Genomic DNA, 19,597 nt, shown 5'->3' with positions numbered 1-19,597 from the left:
AGTTCCTGGCGAGTCCTATTGCTGAAAAGGAGTGTATTCATCCTGTAAGGTCTGCGCAATATAATGTAAAACTTTTGGAAACTTGTCATATTTTGAACAATTTCTTTTTCGCTTTTGAAAAACCTTTTTTGCATTCCGGAGCAAGGCTGGGCTGAGAAAAGATTTCAACCCTCCTAACTGTTTAGCTTGTGATTTTCTAAAATACTAGATCCAGGAACATGCAGTAAGAGCCATGCCAAGAAGTTATATTGTTTCTACATCGTGGCACTGCACAGGGACTGAAGGAAATGTTCGTTGTTTTCAGGAACCCATTTTATAAAATGTCTCAGTCTAACCCGCTATTACGCGTTCTTTTTCTCTCGGCTTACAGACAAAAAAAAAAAAAAAAGGAACGACCCCCCGAAAGTAACTAGCCCCCAAGGCTGCTAATTCCGAATTAACGCGGGTCGGATTTTTACGATCACATATGCAATTTGTACCGTGGTAAATCCTGCAGAAGTGTCCCCTTCCATAAGCTCCTCCCAAGAGGCCATGATCCTTTGGGGGTGCATTCTGATGTGACAAGAGCAGACGGGAGGGGACGGGTTACAAGTGAAACGACTGAATTGGGTGAATAAAGGCCCCTGACCGTCCTTAGCACTTGTTAGAGAACCTTTTTCAAGGTATGGCAGTAACAATGAATACAAAATATTATGTTAAAGTTTATATTAAAAGTTGTTGAACATAATTTATGACTGAACCTTTTTTTCCACCACTGCACCCCCAGTCCCACCCCGGGACTATGTCACGCCCTGTCACGCCAGGTTTTGGCGCGCACAACACTTTGAAGTGCTTGTGGTATAAACATTGATCGGATAAAATCATGGAACCACTTCACATCACTACACCGTTAATCGAGAGTCACGCTCTAAGCAAATTGACGGGATTTCCTGTTTACTTGAAACTGGAGAACGTTCAGCCCGTGGGTTCATTCAAGATTCGAGGAGTTGGTAATTTGTGCCAAAAGGTTTGAAACCATTCATGTTACATACAAGCTTCCAAGAACTTCTTTCTTTTCTGCATAATTGTAAACGGGTCCATCCTGTTTTAATGATTTGAAAGTCCGTCTATGTACCAAACAATTGTTTATTTCGATATTTTAACTGCAATTGATGCGAATATCGTTTTCAGAATGGGAAGAGCAAAGATTACGACAGATGTTTGGGGTTTGCTAGAACCCTTGCGTCTGGGATACGTGTTGCTCCGTTGGCACGGTTTCTTAGCAGTCTAAGGCTGCTGTGAAAGAATTTCCGTAACTTTGTATTAGTCTTGTTAAAGTGAATGAATCAATCAATATGTAAATTTTATTTCAGATCTGAGACTTTGTTGAATACAATAGAATTAATGATTTTAATTGTTGGAGAAGGTTTCCAACAATAGCAAGAAATCTTCAGCTATTATACCATACTGGCAGTATGAGGGATTCCTCTTTCAAGCCCACTTGATTAAACCAGCCATTTTTTCTTTGCTATAAATGCTTCAAAATATTCAGTTTTTCAAAAGGCAGCAGGCTCAACAGAGCAATGTGGCAAGTAACTATGAAATCTTGACAAGTTCGTCGCTGACTTTTCAGGTCCTATGCACAAAATTAAAGCCGGCGGCAGAATGGTTTCACTGACAAATAAAGTTGGTGGCAAAATTGCATGTTCTGGATAACATGATCTGGCTTCTAAAGCCCAACCCCATTCTTAGGGCTTTTCCCTTACTTTGAGGGGAAAGTCCTTAGAACAAGGTTGGGTTTTTAGCCAGGGCTCCTGGCATTGTGTCCATGAATAAAACACTCTTCTCACACAGTACCTTTCTTTCGCAGTGGAGTACCCCATATAGGCACTTTACACAGATGGGTTTCTCAAAAGGGTAGACATCTTCCCACTCTTTCTGTCTGGAGGAGGCGTACTATATCTTCCTGTTAAGAATCTCTGATTATAATGGGTGTCTGGAAAACCCGAAGAGCGAATAGCAAATAGTCCCGAATAGTCCCGAATAGTGCGAATAGTCTGGAATAGTGCGAATAGTAGCGAACAGTCGCGAAAAGTGCCGAATAGTGAGGGATAGTCGTCCATAGTTACCACTTTAGATTTAATATCCAGCGTTAATTAATTATCCAAATAAGCAACAGAATTTCAGTGAATTTATTACCTTTTTTTCTCCAGACTCAGGCTAGTAGGCTGTCCATCGCTGACATTAAGAAAACAGAAAACACAAGGATAACCTAGTAAAGATGTATTTACGCTTTTGCAGCGGTTAAAACAGAAGAAATTACCCCAGACACGTTAATAAAGGTTTTTGTTTGTTTGTTTATTTGTTTGTTTAGAAACTGTGACCTTTTGTCCTGATAAGCATCTGTGCTTTTAGTGGAAAAATCCCTTCCTAAGTTGCTACGAGGTTGACTGCGAGATACTGGGTACCCTATTTGTTACTATTTGCCATTATTTGCCACTATTCTCCACTATTCGCCACTATTCAAGACTGTTCGCCACTGTTCGCACTATTCGCTATTCGCTATTCGGGACTATTTGCTGTTCGCTATTCACAACTATTCACTATTCGCTATTCAGGTTTTCCAGACACCCGATTATAAACAATCATAATCAATCAATATTGGTATATTTGATCCTTCTTTAACTTTTCTTTTTCTCTGGTTTTGCCAGGCGATGAAAAGAGGATGTGATCATATGGTTTGTTCATCAGGTATTATTAAAGTGAAATAATACCCTTGCCAAATTTGAATGAAATAGTAATACTATCCTTGTGATAATGTAACAGGTGGTAATGCTGGGCTAGCAGCAGCATACTCAGCCAGGAAGCTCAACATCCCTTGTACTATAGTGGTACCAGGGACAACACCAATGTTTATTGTGGAAAGGCTCCGGGAAGAACGAGCAACAGTTGAAGTCTGTGGCAAAGTAAGTTGTATGTTCAAGTTTGCCTGACCACATTTAAAGTTTGAACATCAAGATTTACACCCTAGGCATGCTTGTGAGCAGGCTCCGAGATAACATTCCAAGGCAAATGATGAAATCCATTTCTCACTAAGGGCCGACCAGCTAGTATGAGGCAAACTGAGACACTAATGCTTCAGTCAAGACATTTTTTTTCATTTTTTCTTGTTTCTTTTTTAAGAGGGAAAGTAGAATATTGCCATCAAATGAATAAGAGAATTTAACCAATGGCATTGTCTCTCAGTCATAATTTTTTCTAGCTATAGCCCTGTTTCCAGTTATTTATAATTCTTGATTCAACATTGTTTATTGTCTGTACAGTCTTGGGATGATGCAGATGCAAGGACACGGTCACTTGCTGAACAGCCAGGTAAATTTATAGTTATTAATTAAAATCTGATCTCTCTTTACAATAAAAGGTGTTTTATGCATTAGTAGCATAATTTGTAATATTATCATGGTTGGAACACTTACTACTTTTCAGATGTTCCATTTTGGCTACTCCTTAAGCCTACATTGGTTGAAAATTGATAGCTTTTATAAATACAGTTTTAGGATTGTCCTTTTGACAAGCCGTGATTATGATATACCAGCCCAAAGGTCACTCTCACTAGCCCCCTAAATTCCATCTCTTATCAACAGTAATCATTCTGTGATTTGAATACTCAAAAATCTACCAGGTCAACTGCAAAATCCACTAGTTGTAGGCTAACAGACACTACTTTCTTTGCGCACTGGCAGCTGCCCCAAGGATTTGATTTTTCTGATACATTTTTATATACCCAGAGAAAAAGGGGCACTGTAATAGTAAAATGTCTTGTCATTCCGTTTTTGTTGTAGACCACATGTTTATTGGTACTATATGTTATTTGGTGTTACTCTGGACAAATAAAGTTTGAATGATCCATTGATTCATTGATTGATTGATCGATCGATCGATCGATTGATTGATTGATTGATTGATTGATTCATCGATATCACATAATGTGTTAGTTTACAGCAAAATGGTGATATTGTTGTTTGGGACCTTTCAGGCTATGCCTATATTCCACCATTTAATCACCCTGATATCTGGTATGTATTAATTATTGATTTTTATGGTGGACAACTGTGTGTCTATTATACCAAACAATATTGCTTTGCTGTTTAGCTACATTTATGTCATCAGAGATGGGGAGAAAGAACAAGTAGATTGACAGTATTAATTTTGAGAGAGGACAGCAGCTTAGTAATTTGCCCAGAAGCTTTTTTAAAGCTACTATCAGACTGTTAGCAGTCTCTCTTTTCCTCGAAAATCGGTGGGAGGAATGCAAAACAAGTGAGCATGCGAGTGTGGCTGTGCGGAGCTTGACATATGAGCGACGATGCCGCAAACTGTGAGGTAGTGCACACATTGGAAGATGAGCAAAAAGAGAGACTGCAATGGTTCATCATACAACATTTTTCTGATGCTCTTTGACAGGTCATGTCAATGACACCTCCACCCATTTTTGAATATGACACTCCAGTGTCTAATTTTGTCCCTCGTCTTCCGCCACCCATGCTACTTGCAGCGCGCTGCTTCACATGTCAAGCTTGCACACTCCTCCGCACAGATTTTCAACCAAAAGAGAGACTGCTTGCAGTCCAAGCTACTGCCAAAGTTACTTAATATTTGATTTGCTGACATTGATCTATTCTTTAATTTCTTATTTTGTGATTACTTTTGATTAGTTTCAATGGCAGTTCTCAGAATACTAAGCAAATCCAGCTGTTCCTCAACAAGGGGGTGTATTTGTAGGCTATAAAGAATAACATTCATGGGTCTTTTCATTGTAGGGAAGGTGTCGCTACTGTCATTCATGAATCGGCGAAACAGCTGCCAGAAAAGCCAGGCATGGTGGTGGTATCTGTTGGAGGAGGGGGCCTCCTGTCAGGAGTACTACAAGGCATGCATGATGTGGGATGGACTGATGTCCCCCTTGTTGCCATGGAAACCAAAGGAGCACATAGTTTTGATGCAGCCATCCAAGCTGGGGAGCTGGTTACGTTAGATGCCATAACCAGGTGGGTGTCTGAGAATGACAGTTATGACATGAATAAGGTACAGCTTCGAAATACTGGCATGTTGGTTGGCTTTCAAAAAGAAAACTTAAGAAGAAAAATTTTTTAGGGCAACTGAATTGAATTTTTATCAAGCTAATAAAGGAGATAAAAGAGAATCATCTAAAGAGGACCCTACTCTTGCAGACTGTTATGTTGAAGTACATTGAGTTTAAGTGTGTTTTGTGTAACAGGCTCGGAGCGAAAGGCTAAGAGTATTTATGTGACTAGAATTTGAGGAACGGAATGTTCAAGGCCCGGATACACGGTGCAGTGGCTAAGCTGCATGCTCATTCCGCCCTAAAATTATTACGCTTAATTAATGCTGCCAAAGTAGAATCTCATTCCACTTAGGTAAAACGTAAGTCTGCATACGAGCCAAGTGGCCCATCAGGCGGGCGCTTATCTCCGGTTTCTGTAGCATGAAGCAACTAGCAGTATTTCTACTCCCCCTGGATGAGATGCTGGTCTATCCCAGGGTTACCCCCAGCATTAAATTCGCCGGTACCCATTTATACACCTGGGTGGAGAGAGGCACTGGGGGTGTTACGTGTCTTACCCAAGAACACAACACAATGTCCCTGGCAGGGCTCGAACCCGGACCGCTCGATCCGGGAACGAGCGCGCTAACCATGAGGCCACTGCACCCTCCCACACTCGTTGCACTTAACGCGCTGCATGTTTCCTCTGTTGGCAACTTTGCCGCAGCGGCGTGCAGAATAGAACTTAAAATAAAATAAAAGGAAGAAAATTATTTGCTAAGGGTTACGGGGGTTTTCAATTGAGTGTCGTTAAACCAAAACCAAAGTAATCACGTGCACTCTAATCAACAGAAAGGAAACAGACCATCTAATAAACCAATCAATACTCGAAGCAAATACATGTAGCTAACACAAAGCGCGAGAAAAACGTGTGCGGCAGAGTCAAGAGAGTCGTGCTTGGTGTTAGTTTTACTTCTGATTGGATGAAAAAGTGGCGCGAGTTTTTAAGCCAATCGTGTAGCGTAGTAATGAAAAACCAAGTACTTTCGACACTCAAGTAACTCACTCAAGTGGAAACCGCGTCGTTTCTATTTATACTGACGTGTAAGGTACCAATTTGAAAATCAGACTTTTATTCGCGAGAAGGTTCAGAACCTTGAAAAAAAAAAACAATCTAGTTACCGTAATGAAAAAAGTCACATCCATCCGACAGAAGCGCTAAAAATTTCGCTGTTAACACTGTCGACACTGTACGTGAAAGTAACGAGTTCCCGAAAGGAGCAACTACCAACGCAGCTTGACGTGATACGAGAAACAATGAAAATAACACAAACAACTAGCTCTGCCAAAGTGATCTGATATTTGTTTAGATTTAACGCTTAGTCCAAAGGTAGTATCATAACTCGGTTTTTGATGTAATGTAAATTACTTTCAACAAGATTTATCTTTTTTCATCTCTCCAGTTATTGAAAACATCTTTATTTATAGAGATGGATCGGCTCACGTATGGTACACGATCTAACTATCCCTAAAGTATCGACCCTTGCCTAGTTGCGACGCTTCGAAAGTAGCGATAGAAAGAGGTTTCTAAAGCCGAAATATCATTGGAACCAGAAGCACATCACCTCGACGAGGTGATATGCTTCTGTTGGAACTTAATGGTACGTGACGTATGGAATATTTTTGGTTGGATGTTGGATGTTGGATGTTGGATGTTTATAGTGGTCGCTGCACTGAGCTACAACTAGCTAGTGTTCAGGCATGCCACTTAACTGAAAGAAACAAATATTGCAAATAAACATAACAGGCTTAAAAATCCCAACTGGCGGGAGGCAGACCAGTTGGCTATTTACACGCATGACCGAGGAGTTGAACTGGGGTCTACTAAGAAACAACTCCAGCTTAGTGGTCAGCTAAGTGGTAAGCTAACAACTCCACTAAGCTGGAGTTGTTTCATGGTAGACCCCAGTTCAACTCCTTTGATGTTTGCTTAATTAAAACCAATTAATGTTTAGAGGTCAGGAGGTTTCAACCAAGTGTTTTGAAAGAAATCTGGATTTTGGCTGGCATTGCTTTTCTACGCTCTGTGCGCCACCAACTCAGCCAATCTGATGCACACCAGAACTAATCGCGACTTGGTCACATGCGTTTTCCCGCGCTTGGCGCCGGTCACGTGCATTTACTTCGAGTTTTCATTGGTTCCTTGTGTTGTTCATGATGGGTGTGATTGGCTGTTTGTCTATTTGCTCCGGTTTTGTGACGCTCAAGTAAAAACCGCTCTGTAAACTTGTTTCGGGCCCTTGTTTCTCTTTAATTATCCACAGCATAGCGACATGTCTTGGTGCGAGAACAGTGGCCGCGAAAGCACTAGAGTGGACTAAGAACCACAAGGTTATTAATCACGTGTGTAGCGACGAAGAAGCTGTATTAGTATGCGAAAGATTCGCTGGTAAGTGAAAGTTACTTCGTGTTTGACTCTAATCCTGATATAAATAGATTTTAGCTTCACTGCACGTCATAAACAAATGAATGATGAAATAAGTCCGAATGCTGAGAAGAAGTGCGTATGGACCGGACAAGCTATTTCACTGAATGAAAGTCACATCAAGGTTCAAACATAAAACTAAAATTTTAAATTTTACAAAGATGTTTCGACAGAAACTTCTGTCTTCTAAAGGCTAGCAGAAAAAGCGTTGCCTGAAACGGACTCGTGAGCGCTCCATCTTCGCGTTCTATACTGACAATTTTCGAACACTTGTGGATTCTCCTTTCCATCTTGGACCAGAACGTGTTTGCTATATATTAACGTGCGTTATTCATGATCAGTGGAAGTGGTCAAAACGATTGCAAATGCACATGTAGAGCTTGTTTGCTGTTGCCGCCTTAAGTTGCCGCCAAAAATTTTCTTCTAATAGTTCTCTCGTATTCGTGAAATCTTCGTCATCTATTTGAAAAATTACGCTCTTGAATGTTGAAAATGCATAGAGAATTTGTCCCATTATTGTTAGTTTTTCCCACGTAGTTTGGTTTTCGCTGTATTCCTGTAACGTTTCCTTATAAAGTTAAGACTCGAACATTTTGTTTCAAGCAACCTCGTTCCAGAGTCTCTGAGGACAGTAAGGATAGAGACTCTGGTAAAGAGACTGCGATTCAAAGTCTTGCAAAAAACATGTGCTAAAACCCGGATGTGGCGTTGCCCGCTGTGTGACTTGGGGCTCAAACGGCCAACTTCTGAAGTCAAATTCAATTTTGATGGCTTTTCTTTCAGATGATCACCGTATGTTAGTTGAACCGGCCTGTGGCGCCGCCCTTGCGTGTGTGTACGAACGTCTTTTCAAAGCGTGGCAGGAACAGGGAAAGCTAGGGGAACTAAAATCCACTCTTGTTATTGTTTGCGGCGGGAATTTAGTGTCAATGAAGGCAATGAAAGAATGGAAGGATAAACTTGGTCTCAGTTAAGGTGGGGCCGGAAAACGTCATGTCATCGCCGGGTCGGAAAGTCAAGGAATGGTGTCTTTCTCTACAAGGGATCTTCGGAGATAATCGGAACTGAATCGGAAACCGTCGTGAGAACTCTAAAAATGCTTGAGCTCTTTTCCTATTCTACAAATTATTCCGCTGGTTTGCGTCCATCCTCGGAGACCTAGGGGCAGCTAGTCGGGTAAACTTTCGCCCGACAATATCGCGTCGTCTCGACTAGCTGCCCTTGGATCTCCGAGGATGGTTTTCGGCTCATTCTCCCAGGTTTAACCACAACAATATATAATAGATGATATTTCAATTATGGTGCTATTCGACTGCAAATATAGCTGTCATAACTCGGGAAGAATTCAATGTTGTAAAAAGGTATTTAATGGAACGTCAAGTCCTTCTTCATAATGTAATCCTAAGCATCGATCATTTTTAATAGTTTGCAAGTCAACCGTGACGGTTTGACCGAAGGAAATCGTTAGTACTTTTTAAAAGGTAATAAAATGCATGTAGTAAAACGGGGAACTTTTTTCACAATGAACACTTTAACTCTTACCTTGTTTGCGTAAAAGGCAAAACATTAAAAAAACGTTTTTACCACGTGGTGGGTTGTCGAACTTAAAGAACCGGAGGTCGCAGGTTTTAAGAAAAAGGTCATTTAGATGTGAAGTTTTAAGTGCACGTATATTGTAAGCTAGGAAGAGAAGTAAGTGGTTTTTGTTGTTGTTTGCTTTGCTGACCATAGAGGTTAATAACAACCGCGCCAACCGCTCCCTGATTAGGAGCTTAAGCAATGACGACGGCAACGCCAGGAACGACGCCTAACAAAAGATGGATTTATATTTTACCTTCGAATTTCGTAACTATCTGGATCTGGTCAGTAAGCCAATCGGTCCATCAACTTGCTTAAACTAACTATGTAATGCTAGCGCTCAATTCAAAAAAAAAAAAAAAGAAAAAAGAAAAATTTTCGTCGACGTTCTCCAAAAAACGCAAAACTTGGTCATTTCACGTTGTTGTTCTACATAGAACGGCAAAGAAATGTACAAAGATTTATATAAGTATGTTTTGTGACGTTTTCGCTGCCGTTGCCTATTAAAGAGTTTAAGAAAATCACAACGGCAACGGCAACGTCGCTGAATAAAAGGTTTAATGAGCAGAAAAATGGCTGTGCACGTGCGTTATAATTCTTGGTACATTTCTTTGCCGTCCTCTGCAAAACAACAACGGGAAATGACCACATTCTTGGTTGTCAGGAGAATGTGAACCACGACAGCTAATTTTTCAAAGTTTTATTTCAAATTTATCGCTGTGTCCCAGATTCAGTTTCGTGATAGTTTTGAGTGAAAAACAAAGTAAATGACTTCAAAGTATCGCGAGATTCGCAGGTAAAATCAGGAGCCATAATCGGGGACGGTCTCCGTCCCCGATTATTAATAAGTCTTTTTTTAATCGACGTTGTCTTCGACGTGGCCGTCAAGATTACTTAAACCCCCTTAAGATTCTAATTCACACCTCGGTTTCAATTCGGAATCTGATTCGTTTAGGGGCTAAGGACTAACTTGATTGGTCAATCTAACCACTGTGATTCACTGTGAAATGTGAGCAAGATAATCGAATGATAGCCTTTCCTAGGTAAAGGAAGTGAAAATCCCTTCTTCAACTGCCTTCCGTTAATTTCTCCCACAATCTCCGAATTAACCTGGGACGGGCTATTTGTTACCCACTGGGAAACAATTAAAACCACCAAGTCAAAGGACAAAAAAAGATAAATTTATATCAAAAAGAAGAAGACTGGACAAAGACAGCTGACATAAATTTTATCTCAGACATTGAAAATTAAACCACTTATGACAAACGTGATTGACACGTAAGTTACAATGTGGACAAAGCATGACTATAGATTTATCACTTCAGTCCTTGTGTATACAAGCGATATCTTTACAATCCTTTTTTTTGGACCATGATAAGACGATTATTTCCTGCAAAGAAAGAAAAAATAATGTGAGTTTCGTTGATGCCATCAGACCACCCGTAACCCAGACTCGGTATGTATATATTTAAGTCTGACTGACCAAGTTACAAGAGCGAAAGAAAGTGACTTTTTTCTTATCGTTGTTTCTTTGAATAACGTTACAGGCTGTGTCATGTTTAAGATCATGACTGAAGCGCTCTGTTCATTGGCTCGTCGTGAAAACTCGCGACACGCGCTATAACCAATCAAACCAAAGAAACTGTCTTCTCGACCAATGGGATATTAGAACAAAAACCGCGTGACGTCGTTTCCCGCGTTTAAATGTGATTACAGTCATGTGATTACCGTAGCTAAATTGGTTTAGCAACGGTAGCATTAGAAATAGTTCATTGCTCAACGTTACAGAACGGCGAGGTCAAGTCAACTTACGAGAAAAGGCGATAAATTCCGTAAGAAGTAACAGCACCAGCGGCAACCATCACACAGGTTTTTCTGTAAAAATGAAAAAATCCTTCTTCAATCAAACCATAGCCAATACTTGATACTAACAGTCCATGTAAAAGTGTTGTGAAGGCGGCCTAGTGGCAAGTCAACATACTAGCTGATAGTCCACTTAATAGTCCACTGATGGTCCACGTTTTCACACTAGAAACACACTTACCGTGCAAGACAAGCGATGGTTGGTTCAAGTATGAAAAAGGCTATCAATAAGGCTATCATAAGACTTTCTCACCCCAAGGTGTCCTCGGGAAAAATCCTCTCTGTTAGTTCTTTGATGTGAATGAAGCTGTCAGCGGTATCAACAGTTGTCAAATCCGGGAACTGCTCAGCCACTGTAACTTCGCCTTCTTCCCTCTCGTCTGTCAAAGGTGTCTCTATGGCAACACGTGGTGCACACAACTCGGGTTTGGTTTGTTCAACTGCCGTGACCAGTGTCACTCCAATAGAACTATCGCTGTCGGAGAGTACAAGAGATTTGCAGGGAGTGATAGGGCAGGGCTCTTCTGCAGGGACATAACACTCTTCCTCGTCTTCATCATTTTCCGGTTCAGTTTCCTTTTGTCTTTCCATTTGGTCATTTTCGTACTATGGATAATAAAATAGTCACAATATTATGCCATAGCGAGATTATAATCCATAATATCTTGACCATGACTGACATCAGGAGAAAAAAAAATTCTGAAAGTTTATTTTGCTGTCGCCTTAGTTTTTGCTCTTACCAGGGGCGCTTCCATTCAACCAGAAATTCCGGAATTTTAGGAACGGAGGCAATGGCCTCGTTTGATATCTTAATATTCTAACATGGCTCCAAAGCTTTCAGGACATTACAAATTTTTTTAAAGTTTCTTTTGTCCCTCAATTCCTAAAAGAGACTTGGATACAAAAAAACACCCCAAATATAGAGGTTTGTCCTGAAAGCCTCGCAGTCACGTTAGAATGTTGATATATCAATCGTGGGCTATTGACCATTTCCGAGTTGTCTTCTGCCTCGGTGTCAAAACGAGTCTCCATGCGAAATCATTCATATGCAAATGAGTTCCGCCTGCAGGTTCATTTTCATGTAAATCAAACTCGTTTTCTTATGAAAGGTTTTGCGAGGGGACTTGCTTTGAAACCAGGAGCCATAATCCGATTATGGCTCCTGTTTGAAACGGAATTTGTGATCGAATGGAAAGCGCCCCAGAAGAAGTAGGACTGGAAACGACTTCTGTTTACTGATTGTTTTTTTCATTTTGGACAATTTGTCGTGTGACCCCATACTGACCTGCTGTAAAAGAGATTCTTTGGATGGTATCAGAAAACACAGAAGCGGGATCACAGGTAGAACGATTAGAGTGCTGTACAATAACGGATAACCAATTTCGTAGGGCGCGTTCCTTTTCCAAACTGAAAAGAAAGGAAATATTTGCAACAGCCGTTTCTTAGCGCATAAACATGGTAAAAAAAAAAAAATAGATAGAAAATACATAATGAAACAAGACATTCAAGTATCCGGGGAGTGCCCCCTTAAATGAGCTATATAGGTATGGTATAGCCAAAGGGTATGGTTTTTTAGCCGTTTTAGTAGGATTTAGCGTATACAGTTCAGCCATTGTCTTCTGAAATAGGGTATAGTTTGTGCACTCTGGCCTTGAATTAGGTATGTTTAGTATGAGTGTTTTTAGAAGTGTCAAGTCTGCAATAGGGCATCAAAATTTTAATCGGTCTGAGATAGGGTAAGTGTTTCAAGAAGCTCAACGCACACCTCCATTCAGTTTTTTTGTGAGTATCCCACCCGGGCCCCGGGACAAGGACGGAGCGCGATACAACCTAAATGTTCCCAGGGCACCGTTTTAAGAGGTCTGGATGTTTTAACTAATGCGAGCCGCCCAGGGGTTTGGGGTGACAAGGGAAAATGATCATCTATTTCAAGGGAACAAGGGATATTTTTAGATTAATTTGAGGGAACAAGGGATGTCTTTACTAATAAAGGGAACCTTGACAAAGAAATTTTAGGGAACAACTGAATTTGGTGAAAGGGAACAAGGGAGAAAAAAGAGAAATTTCAAGGGATCAAGAGAACGTGCTACCCTTCCCACGAGGCCCTCACTGATAACTGAGAATTAATTGCCGCATCAAAATTTTAACTGTCAGTTGAGAAGTAACGCGTGTCTTTGCTTATATCTAGGTTCTGAGATCTGCAAAATTTACTGATAGCCGAGAAATGGGATGAAATTTTAATTTATAGCTGAGAATAATCGCCGAAAAATTCAACTGATAATGATTGAGATTTCAGCAACCCCATCCAGGCTTGTTGGCCAATCAAGCAAGTGCACAGAGGCCCGAATCTTTTTTTCCATACGTTAGCGCGTAGACAAACCTACCTTCAGAGATCCAATGAAGCTGTGCAGCAAGATTAAACCCTGCAAAGGTCGGAAAAGATTACACATATAATGACTGTTAATTTAATTTAGCCTCCAAAGAAATTAATTTCGCGGTACCAAGAAAAGTTTACTACAAAATTGCGCAATAATCGAAAAGCTGATTAATCGTACTGCCGCGAAAGAATACTACAGTACCATATACACTGAAACCCTTTCCAAACGGGAAATATTTGGCATCAAACACGATTAAATATTGTTTGGTGACCAAAGATTTTCCTGTTTGGACACCTTGTTTGATCGTGTTGAATCGTGTTTGATCAGTAAAATTTGAACGACGTCAAACAGTTGATCAAACATTGTAAAACATTTTGTTCGTTTGGACGGTGATGAAACATGTTTGTTACTACTTGGCCACTCTGTACAGCATCAACATGTGTGGTCACCAAACAATATTTGATCCTGTTTGGTCGCCAAACATTTCTCGTTTGGACAGGGCTTAAGACGAATTATTAAAATCGAGCTAACTCTTTTTTTGTGTAAAAGGATGGTTAAGAGCGTTTCCGTAATAACACGAAAGAGGAGAGGAAACAAAACAGGAAAAAAAGAGGTTACGTACCTGAGTCGGAGCAGGTAAACTCCGGCGGGAAATAATCTGGATCATCCTCTATCAATAATGCCGCGAAAGGCACGATCAAAAAACAAACCAGGACTATTATCCTAAGCATTTTCGACATGATTAATTATTTGATTTCTCCAATATCCGTGGAAAAAGATTACGTTCAGAAACTTTCAACTTGTGCGAAGCAAGCATTTCGGGTTCTGAGAACTCACGTCATAAATGGTTCACTTTATGACGCATGTTTCGAATGCCGTTAAATAAAAATCGTTTCTTTAATGCACATTATCTCAACTGGGATAGCAAAAGTATTGAGGCCACGAGATAAATGCATTGATAAGCAGGACTGAAACCTAGCGAACACCCTTAAATTAATGCAGTTACTGGCAAAACTCTGCTTTTCGTAGAGGTTTTTTTAGATATTTTCAACGCGCGCGCACTTTTTCTCCTGTGCGGGCAAGTTTTTGAAACTTAGGGCCTGTTTACATGGAGAGAGGGTTACCTTAGCAAGCGGGTTACCCTGGCAAGCGGGTTACCCTAGCACTCACACATTTCCTCTTGTTTTCCTTCGTCGTGTTTACAAGGCAGCTAGGGTTACCCGGGTAGGCGTTAACCTATCTGCGTGCCAGGGTTTCCCTGGCAGGCGGGTTAATTTTTTTTTGAGTTTGCGCAACTCAAACCGTTATCTTACTTTCCAGACATAACCTCAGTTGTTATTACACGTTCATTTGATCTGCTAGCGGAACTTCAATTTAAAATCGCTGTCCTTTCAGGGTTTTTCCCAGATCTCCCAGCAAAGTTGTAGTAGTTTGAAAGAAACTTTTTATACATTCTCCAACCTCACCCGCACTTGTCATCTCGTGTTGTCCTGTGTTGACCTTTTCATGAAGTCACGCAATCAGATCGTAAATAACAGACCAAAAAACGACAAATCGCGATCGCCTAAAACATTGAAAATTTACCGAGTAATAACTATTAGCCTGCTCTTTTAAAGCCTGCGACGGGACTAGAGGTAAGAACGGTCAGTAATGCTTTCCGCAGGCCAGCCCTTTTAATAATGAAAGCTTATTGACAGAAGACGATGCATCACAGTCAAAGACACTTCACTTTACTTTGTCAGTTTAAACTAGTTTTCGTCAAAAACTAGCCGATGTTTTCAAACCCCTAACTACCTCATATACTGGTATTTAAAACGGACCTCAGTGTCGTGTTACCTCGCTTAATTGACAAATCTTTATGGAAATTTTCATGACGCCACAGGTGTCCCTTGACTTGCTTTTGAAATACGGTAGCCTAATTTGAATTTCTTACATTTACAATTACGTGTCAAAATTTTCTGAGATCAATGATATTACATGGATGGTAGATTTTAGTCGTTTAGATGTCGTATTGATTTCCGAAACCTGGCCAACAGAGTTGGGATTTCAAATTACTAATTAAATACAAGCTTACTACAAAATGTCTTTCCTTGGGCTGCGCGCAGTTTTTGATATTTGAAATAAAAGCAAACGAATTATGCGTTGCAGGCCATCTTAGTTTAAAATGAATCCATTGTTGGGAAAAATTCTCTTGATTCAGTCAATCTGAGTTAGTTCTTCGTTTCCTTGGTCAGTGGACATAAGACTGTCCAGTTCTCTCCCTCCTTTTGGGAGGTCTCCAGTGGACGCTAAAGGCTTGATACAGGTGGATCTTTTCACCCTTATACACACGCTTACTAAAACAAGACTGCAGATGGACATCGCGAGTTCGCCTAACACATGCCACGAAAAGATAACAACAACGATTGCTCGATTCGAGTCTGTGTCTTTCCAAGGATGGGAACCATACAGCACATGAGCTATTTGAATAAACCAAGCGCCAAGCAACAAGACCAGAAATGTGCGCGTGAGAAAGAGCACGAAACTCTTGCGTTGCCATGCCTCAAGGAGAAGAACTACAGCGATTGAAAATGCCACAGTGTAGAGTACAGTGTGCAACTTTTGATCGAGTTCAGAACGCCCTTCGATGTGAAAATAAAAAAGTTCTCCGACTAGAAAGAATGACAGTGATGCTAAAACATGATCGGTAGCTGCGGGTAAGAATAATATGTTGTAGAAGCGCAGAATTTCCACCACAGCAGTCAACAGGAAAATACTAAACATTGTTGCGTGACTGAAGTTATTCAAATGCGAAAAGTGCCCAGCGTCGTTTACGAGACTCCATTCGCCTTTAGTTAGCTCTGCAATGATACCAACTGCAGCTGCTATCACTTTCAAGCAAGGTTCGACGGGAAATCGTTTCAGGCACAGTACAGGAACTCTACACCATGTCGTAGTTTCAAACTCAATTTCGAAGACGCAGTTCTTTGTTCTTCGAGTGAGGAATCTTTGCCTCAAAAACCTTGCTTGAGCTTGGGCAATTATAGCAACGATATTAAACCACCACCATAGGCCAAAAACGATGAAGAAAGATCCTGGAAGAACATGGCCTGGGTAAGACCCCATGGCTTTGTTTTGACTTACCAGTATATTCGCGTGGAATGTGCAATGATTGCGTTCAAAATTGTCGATGCGTCAACAACGTTATGTTTTATGCATCATCGGACGTATGATCAGGTGACTGTCATCTCAGGAACATTTGCTCAGAATTAGGCAAACACATTTTAATCTGTCTGATGCAGTCCTATTGACTTGCTCATACGCCACTTACTTGCTGGAGCGAGTATCAATAGAGCTTGCTTGTAGACTAACCGCCGCCGGCCGCCCGCCCCAAGAGAGTTCCTCCTTTTAGACTTTGTTGTTTTTCTTTGCCGATCAACTGAGCTCACAGGAGTCTCCGAGAAACTTGCCCTTGTAATGAGGGGTTGGCATTGCTTTATAGTGGTAAAAAGTGTTTAACAAAATAACTTCTGTTTATTGAGCCTCCATTGCGATTTAAGTAAACTCGATGATACTAAAATTTGAGCACCAGTAAAAAACCCTTTAAAACACGTTTAATTAGGTGATTGTTCAAAGGGCCAATATCTTAGGTTGACCCGTTGTTGGTCCAATATTTTCCAAACATTGGATCGGATCGAGCACTGTCCCGAATGATCTTGTAGCTTTATGCCTAACTTTCCTAAACTGAATACGTAAAATATTTTTTCTCTTTCTTCCAATTTTTTCTCAAACCTGAGTTAACGCAAAGTCAGTGTTTAATTACATGCATTTAAATGCTTGAAGCTCAGTTGCGGTGTCGTGCAATTTTTGATAGAATTTTCAAATGTTAATCTTCCACTGCACTCGTAGACCACTTGTATAATGTGTAGAATCATAGATACAATGTATTGATATGTTTCTGACATTTGTTTAGTTCTAAAATTTATAAGCTGGTACAGGCTCTTGATCTACTATTAAATATTTCATTTTCCGAAACTGAGAATATTTCCTGCTCTATTTAGAATTTCATTCTCAACGACACTAAAGAAAGGCCTGACTGATCGTTATGCGACTAAAATTTTTCAATGAACCGATCAGCACGCTAGCACAACTGGACGATTTAAGCCGCCCAATTTTGTGAAAGCATGAAGTTTAATACTACGTTGAGAAATGATTGTAAATCATTAGTTTGAAGGAATTCTACTAAAAAAAATTAGATTATATTTGATTCGGCCCTCGGCCTCATCAACTAGAACCCCATAGAAATCTCGAGCTCATAATGTAATTGTTGAATATACAGCGATGAGTAAACTCAGACTTTAAGCTTTTTAATAGTACACGGTGAGTGTCTACGTTCAAATAGCACATTGTCGCACTCCCCGAGACTTTATGGACTTTGGAGCTGATCCATGCACGCCAAGAGACTGTGGCATAATCTCTTGTGAACGCCAAACGGGGATCAGAAAAATACCAAGGAGGAATTAAAACAGCTTCCATACCTAAAAAGGTGACCTACTTAAGTCTATGTTCACCCGTCAGGGCCGTAGCTAATAACAGGCGAACCGAGGCACTCAGTGCCTAAACTCGCCAAAAATTTTGAAGTTATTTATTTAGTTCAGGTTCCTGTATATAAGAGGCCACGCGTCGAAAAATAAGGGCTAGCAGATTTGAGGGAAATGCATTTTTCTGATAGTGCGTCGGTAAAAATTTCCGTCTGACTGTGCGCCACAATGTTGACTTTTCGTGTAATCTGTTAATTGGCCGCGAGTGCTTCAGTGAAACTAGCTAAGAAGGCTTATAGTAAGGACGACACGAAACCAGGAAGAATTCTGCTATAATAACAAAAAAAAAAACAGATTTAAACTCGGCCAGGGATGCCACGGATAAGCCTCTAGATAAATTGATGGATAAATTTACATCCCATATTTGTTCAAAATGAGTTACTAGGTTGCTTCCTAAGGAGTGCTGTGACAATTCAAAGCTCATGCAGTTTGAAAAATCTTGTTTATATAGTCGTTTGCCGGAATACCAAAAATTACTGTAAATTAATTACAGCAGTCTTTGAAAAATAATGACAAAAACCGAAGAGCACGTGACCCGTTTCTCTATACAAGGCAAGTTCGACAGCTATTGTCATAACTATACTGGGATACTTTCTCTCTCCCTTCAAATACTGATATCAAAAACTTGTTACCACAGAAACAGTTTTACTTCAAACTGAAGGTGATATGAGAAGTGCAGACATGGATTTGTGTCTTGTGACGTGGAGTAACTGGCTTGCTCAGTGTGTCGGCAAGATGTGGCAAATCCTGCACTGTGATTGGCTACCCGAGCGTAGGATTGGGTGCGCGCTCGGGATTACTCGCTGTTTCTCGCAAGAAGGTTCTTCGTTATGCCACGTAGTCAATCCTTTACTGACCAAATTTGCTCGGTCAAGAAGACTGGATATTGTCCTCGTTCTTGTTTCGTGTGTTTATGGACCGATACGAAGGACCTCTACTCTCGATCTCCTACTGCGTCCTGGCACGTAAAGATCGTAGAAAAAGAACTTGGCTAATATCCAGCCTTCTTGACCTCACGGATTGTAAACACATTAGGATCATAATCTGATCTGAGTATCGGTGGAAACTTGAACTTTGGTCGAGTGGCTGCGCTTGATTTCGCCAACAATGAGACTTTGCCATCGATAAAAGTTAAACTCAATTAACTTCCCTCTCAGACTTACGAAGGAATAAACGCCCTACCGGACATCTGACTTTCAACGCATTAAATGACTGGATAAGCAAGAAAATCACTTTTAGGGAAAAGTAAGACCAAAGAAATGAAGCAGCCAATTATTTATATATTATATATGTATTTTTTATGGCGCCTCCACGAGTTTTACATCGGATTCGAAAGCCTTTGCACCTCTCAGTTCCAGGCTGTTACAATCTTGTACTCTGGGTAATTCTGGGTACGATATATCACTTGCAAAGGCACCGTGCCCGGGGGGGGGGAATGCATATGAAAGGGGTGGGGATGTTCGTCGTCTCGCTTAGGGGTGTAAATTTCGGATTGTCGTCTCACTTAGGGTGCTCTGGGCAAAACACCATCATATGTGAAGCCGTGAAGGTCTCGTTGAGGGTTTCATGCGAAGAAATATAAAAATCTATATTTAAAGGAGCTCAGTCAAGGTGTTTTGTCTTTTTTTTGGCCACGTACAAAATCTCCTTTGAATGGAAGGAAACCTGA

General features: G+C 40.6%; 3 protein-coding genes across 3 annotated transcripts; 1 reads left to right on the top strand and 2 right to left on the bottom strand.

The window, feature by feature from the left end:
* Positions 1-67: 67 nt before the first annotated feature.
* Positions 68-9,042, top strand: LOC145464033 (serine dehydratase-like). The gene is made up of 8 exons (XM_081447850.1): positions 68-1,006; positions 2,691-2,730; positions 2,806-2,945; positions 3,303-3,351; positions 4,016-4,055; positions 4,800-5,027; positions 7,369-7,493; positions 8,313-9,042. The coding sequence occupies exons 1-8, from the start codon at positions 863-865 to the stop codon at positions 8,501-8,503; spliced, it is 957 nt and encodes a 318-aa protein (XP_081303976.1). The 5' UTR covers positions 68-862; the 3' UTR covers positions 8,504-9,042.
* Positions 9,043-10,623: 1,581 nt separating this feature from the next.
* LOC145463824 (uncharacterized) lies at positions 10,624-13,389 on the bottom strand. Its single transcript, XM_081447619.1, has 3 exons — positions 13,088-13,389; positions 12,256-13,056; positions 10,624-11,576 (listed from the first exon to the last, which is right to left on the bottom strand). The coding sequence occupies exons 2-3, from the start codon at positions 12,472-12,474 to the stop codon at positions 11,220-11,222; spliced, it is 576 nt and encodes a 191-aa protein (XP_081303745.1). The 5' UTR covers positions 12,475-13,056; positions 13,088-13,389; the 3' UTR covers positions 10,624-11,219.
* An 873-nt stretch (positions 13,390-14,262) lies between these two features.
* LOC145463305 (transmembrane protein 45B-like) lies at positions 14,263-16,938 on the bottom strand. The gene has a single exon (XM_081447053.1). It carries the CDS (start codon positions 16,451-16,453, stop codon positions 15,545-15,547), a length of 909 nt encoding a protein of 302 aa, XP_081303179.1. The 5' UTR covers positions 16,454-16,938; the 3' UTR covers positions 14,263-15,544.
* Positions 16,939-19,597: the final 2,659 nt, after the last annotated feature.

The sequence above is a fragment of the Orbicella franksi genome, chromosome 12 (assembly GCF_964199315.1).
Source record: "Orbicella franksi chromosome 12, jaOrbFran1.1, whole genome shotgun sequence".
Classification (NCBI taxonomy): Eukaryota; Metazoa; Cnidaria; class Anthozoa; order Scleractinia; family Merulinidae; genus Orbicella; species Orbicella franksi.
The sequence above is the reverse complement of the archived record's forward strand: the minus strand, read 5'-3'. Positions and strand labels throughout refer to the sequence as shown.

Bases quoted from the DNA above. Each gene is read 5' to 3' on its own strand.
- LOC145464033 (XM_081447850.1), top strand. From the start codon at position 863: ATGGAACCACTTCACATCACTACACCGTTAATCGAGAGTCACGCTCTA. The intron at 2,946-3,302 runs GTAAGTTGTATG...TTGTCTGTACAG, and splicing joins CAGTTGAAGTCTGTGGCAAA to TCTTGGGATGATGCAGATGC. The intron at 3,352-4,015 runs GTAAATTTATAG...GGGACCTTTCAG, and splicing joins GTCACTTGCTGAACAGCCAG to GCTATGCCTATATTCCACCA.
- LOC145463824 (XM_081447619.1), bottom strand. From the start codon at position 12,474: ATGTCTTGTTTCATTATGTATTTTCTATCTATTTTTTTTTTTTTACCA. The intron at 11,577-12,255 runs GTCAGTATGGGG...TATTATCCATAG, and splicing joins AAGAATCTCTTTTACAGCAG to TACGAAAATGACCAAATGGA.
- LOC145463305 (XM_081447053.1), bottom strand. From the start codon at position 16,453: ATGGGGTCTTACCCAGGCCATGTTCTTCCAGGATCTTTCTTCATCGTT.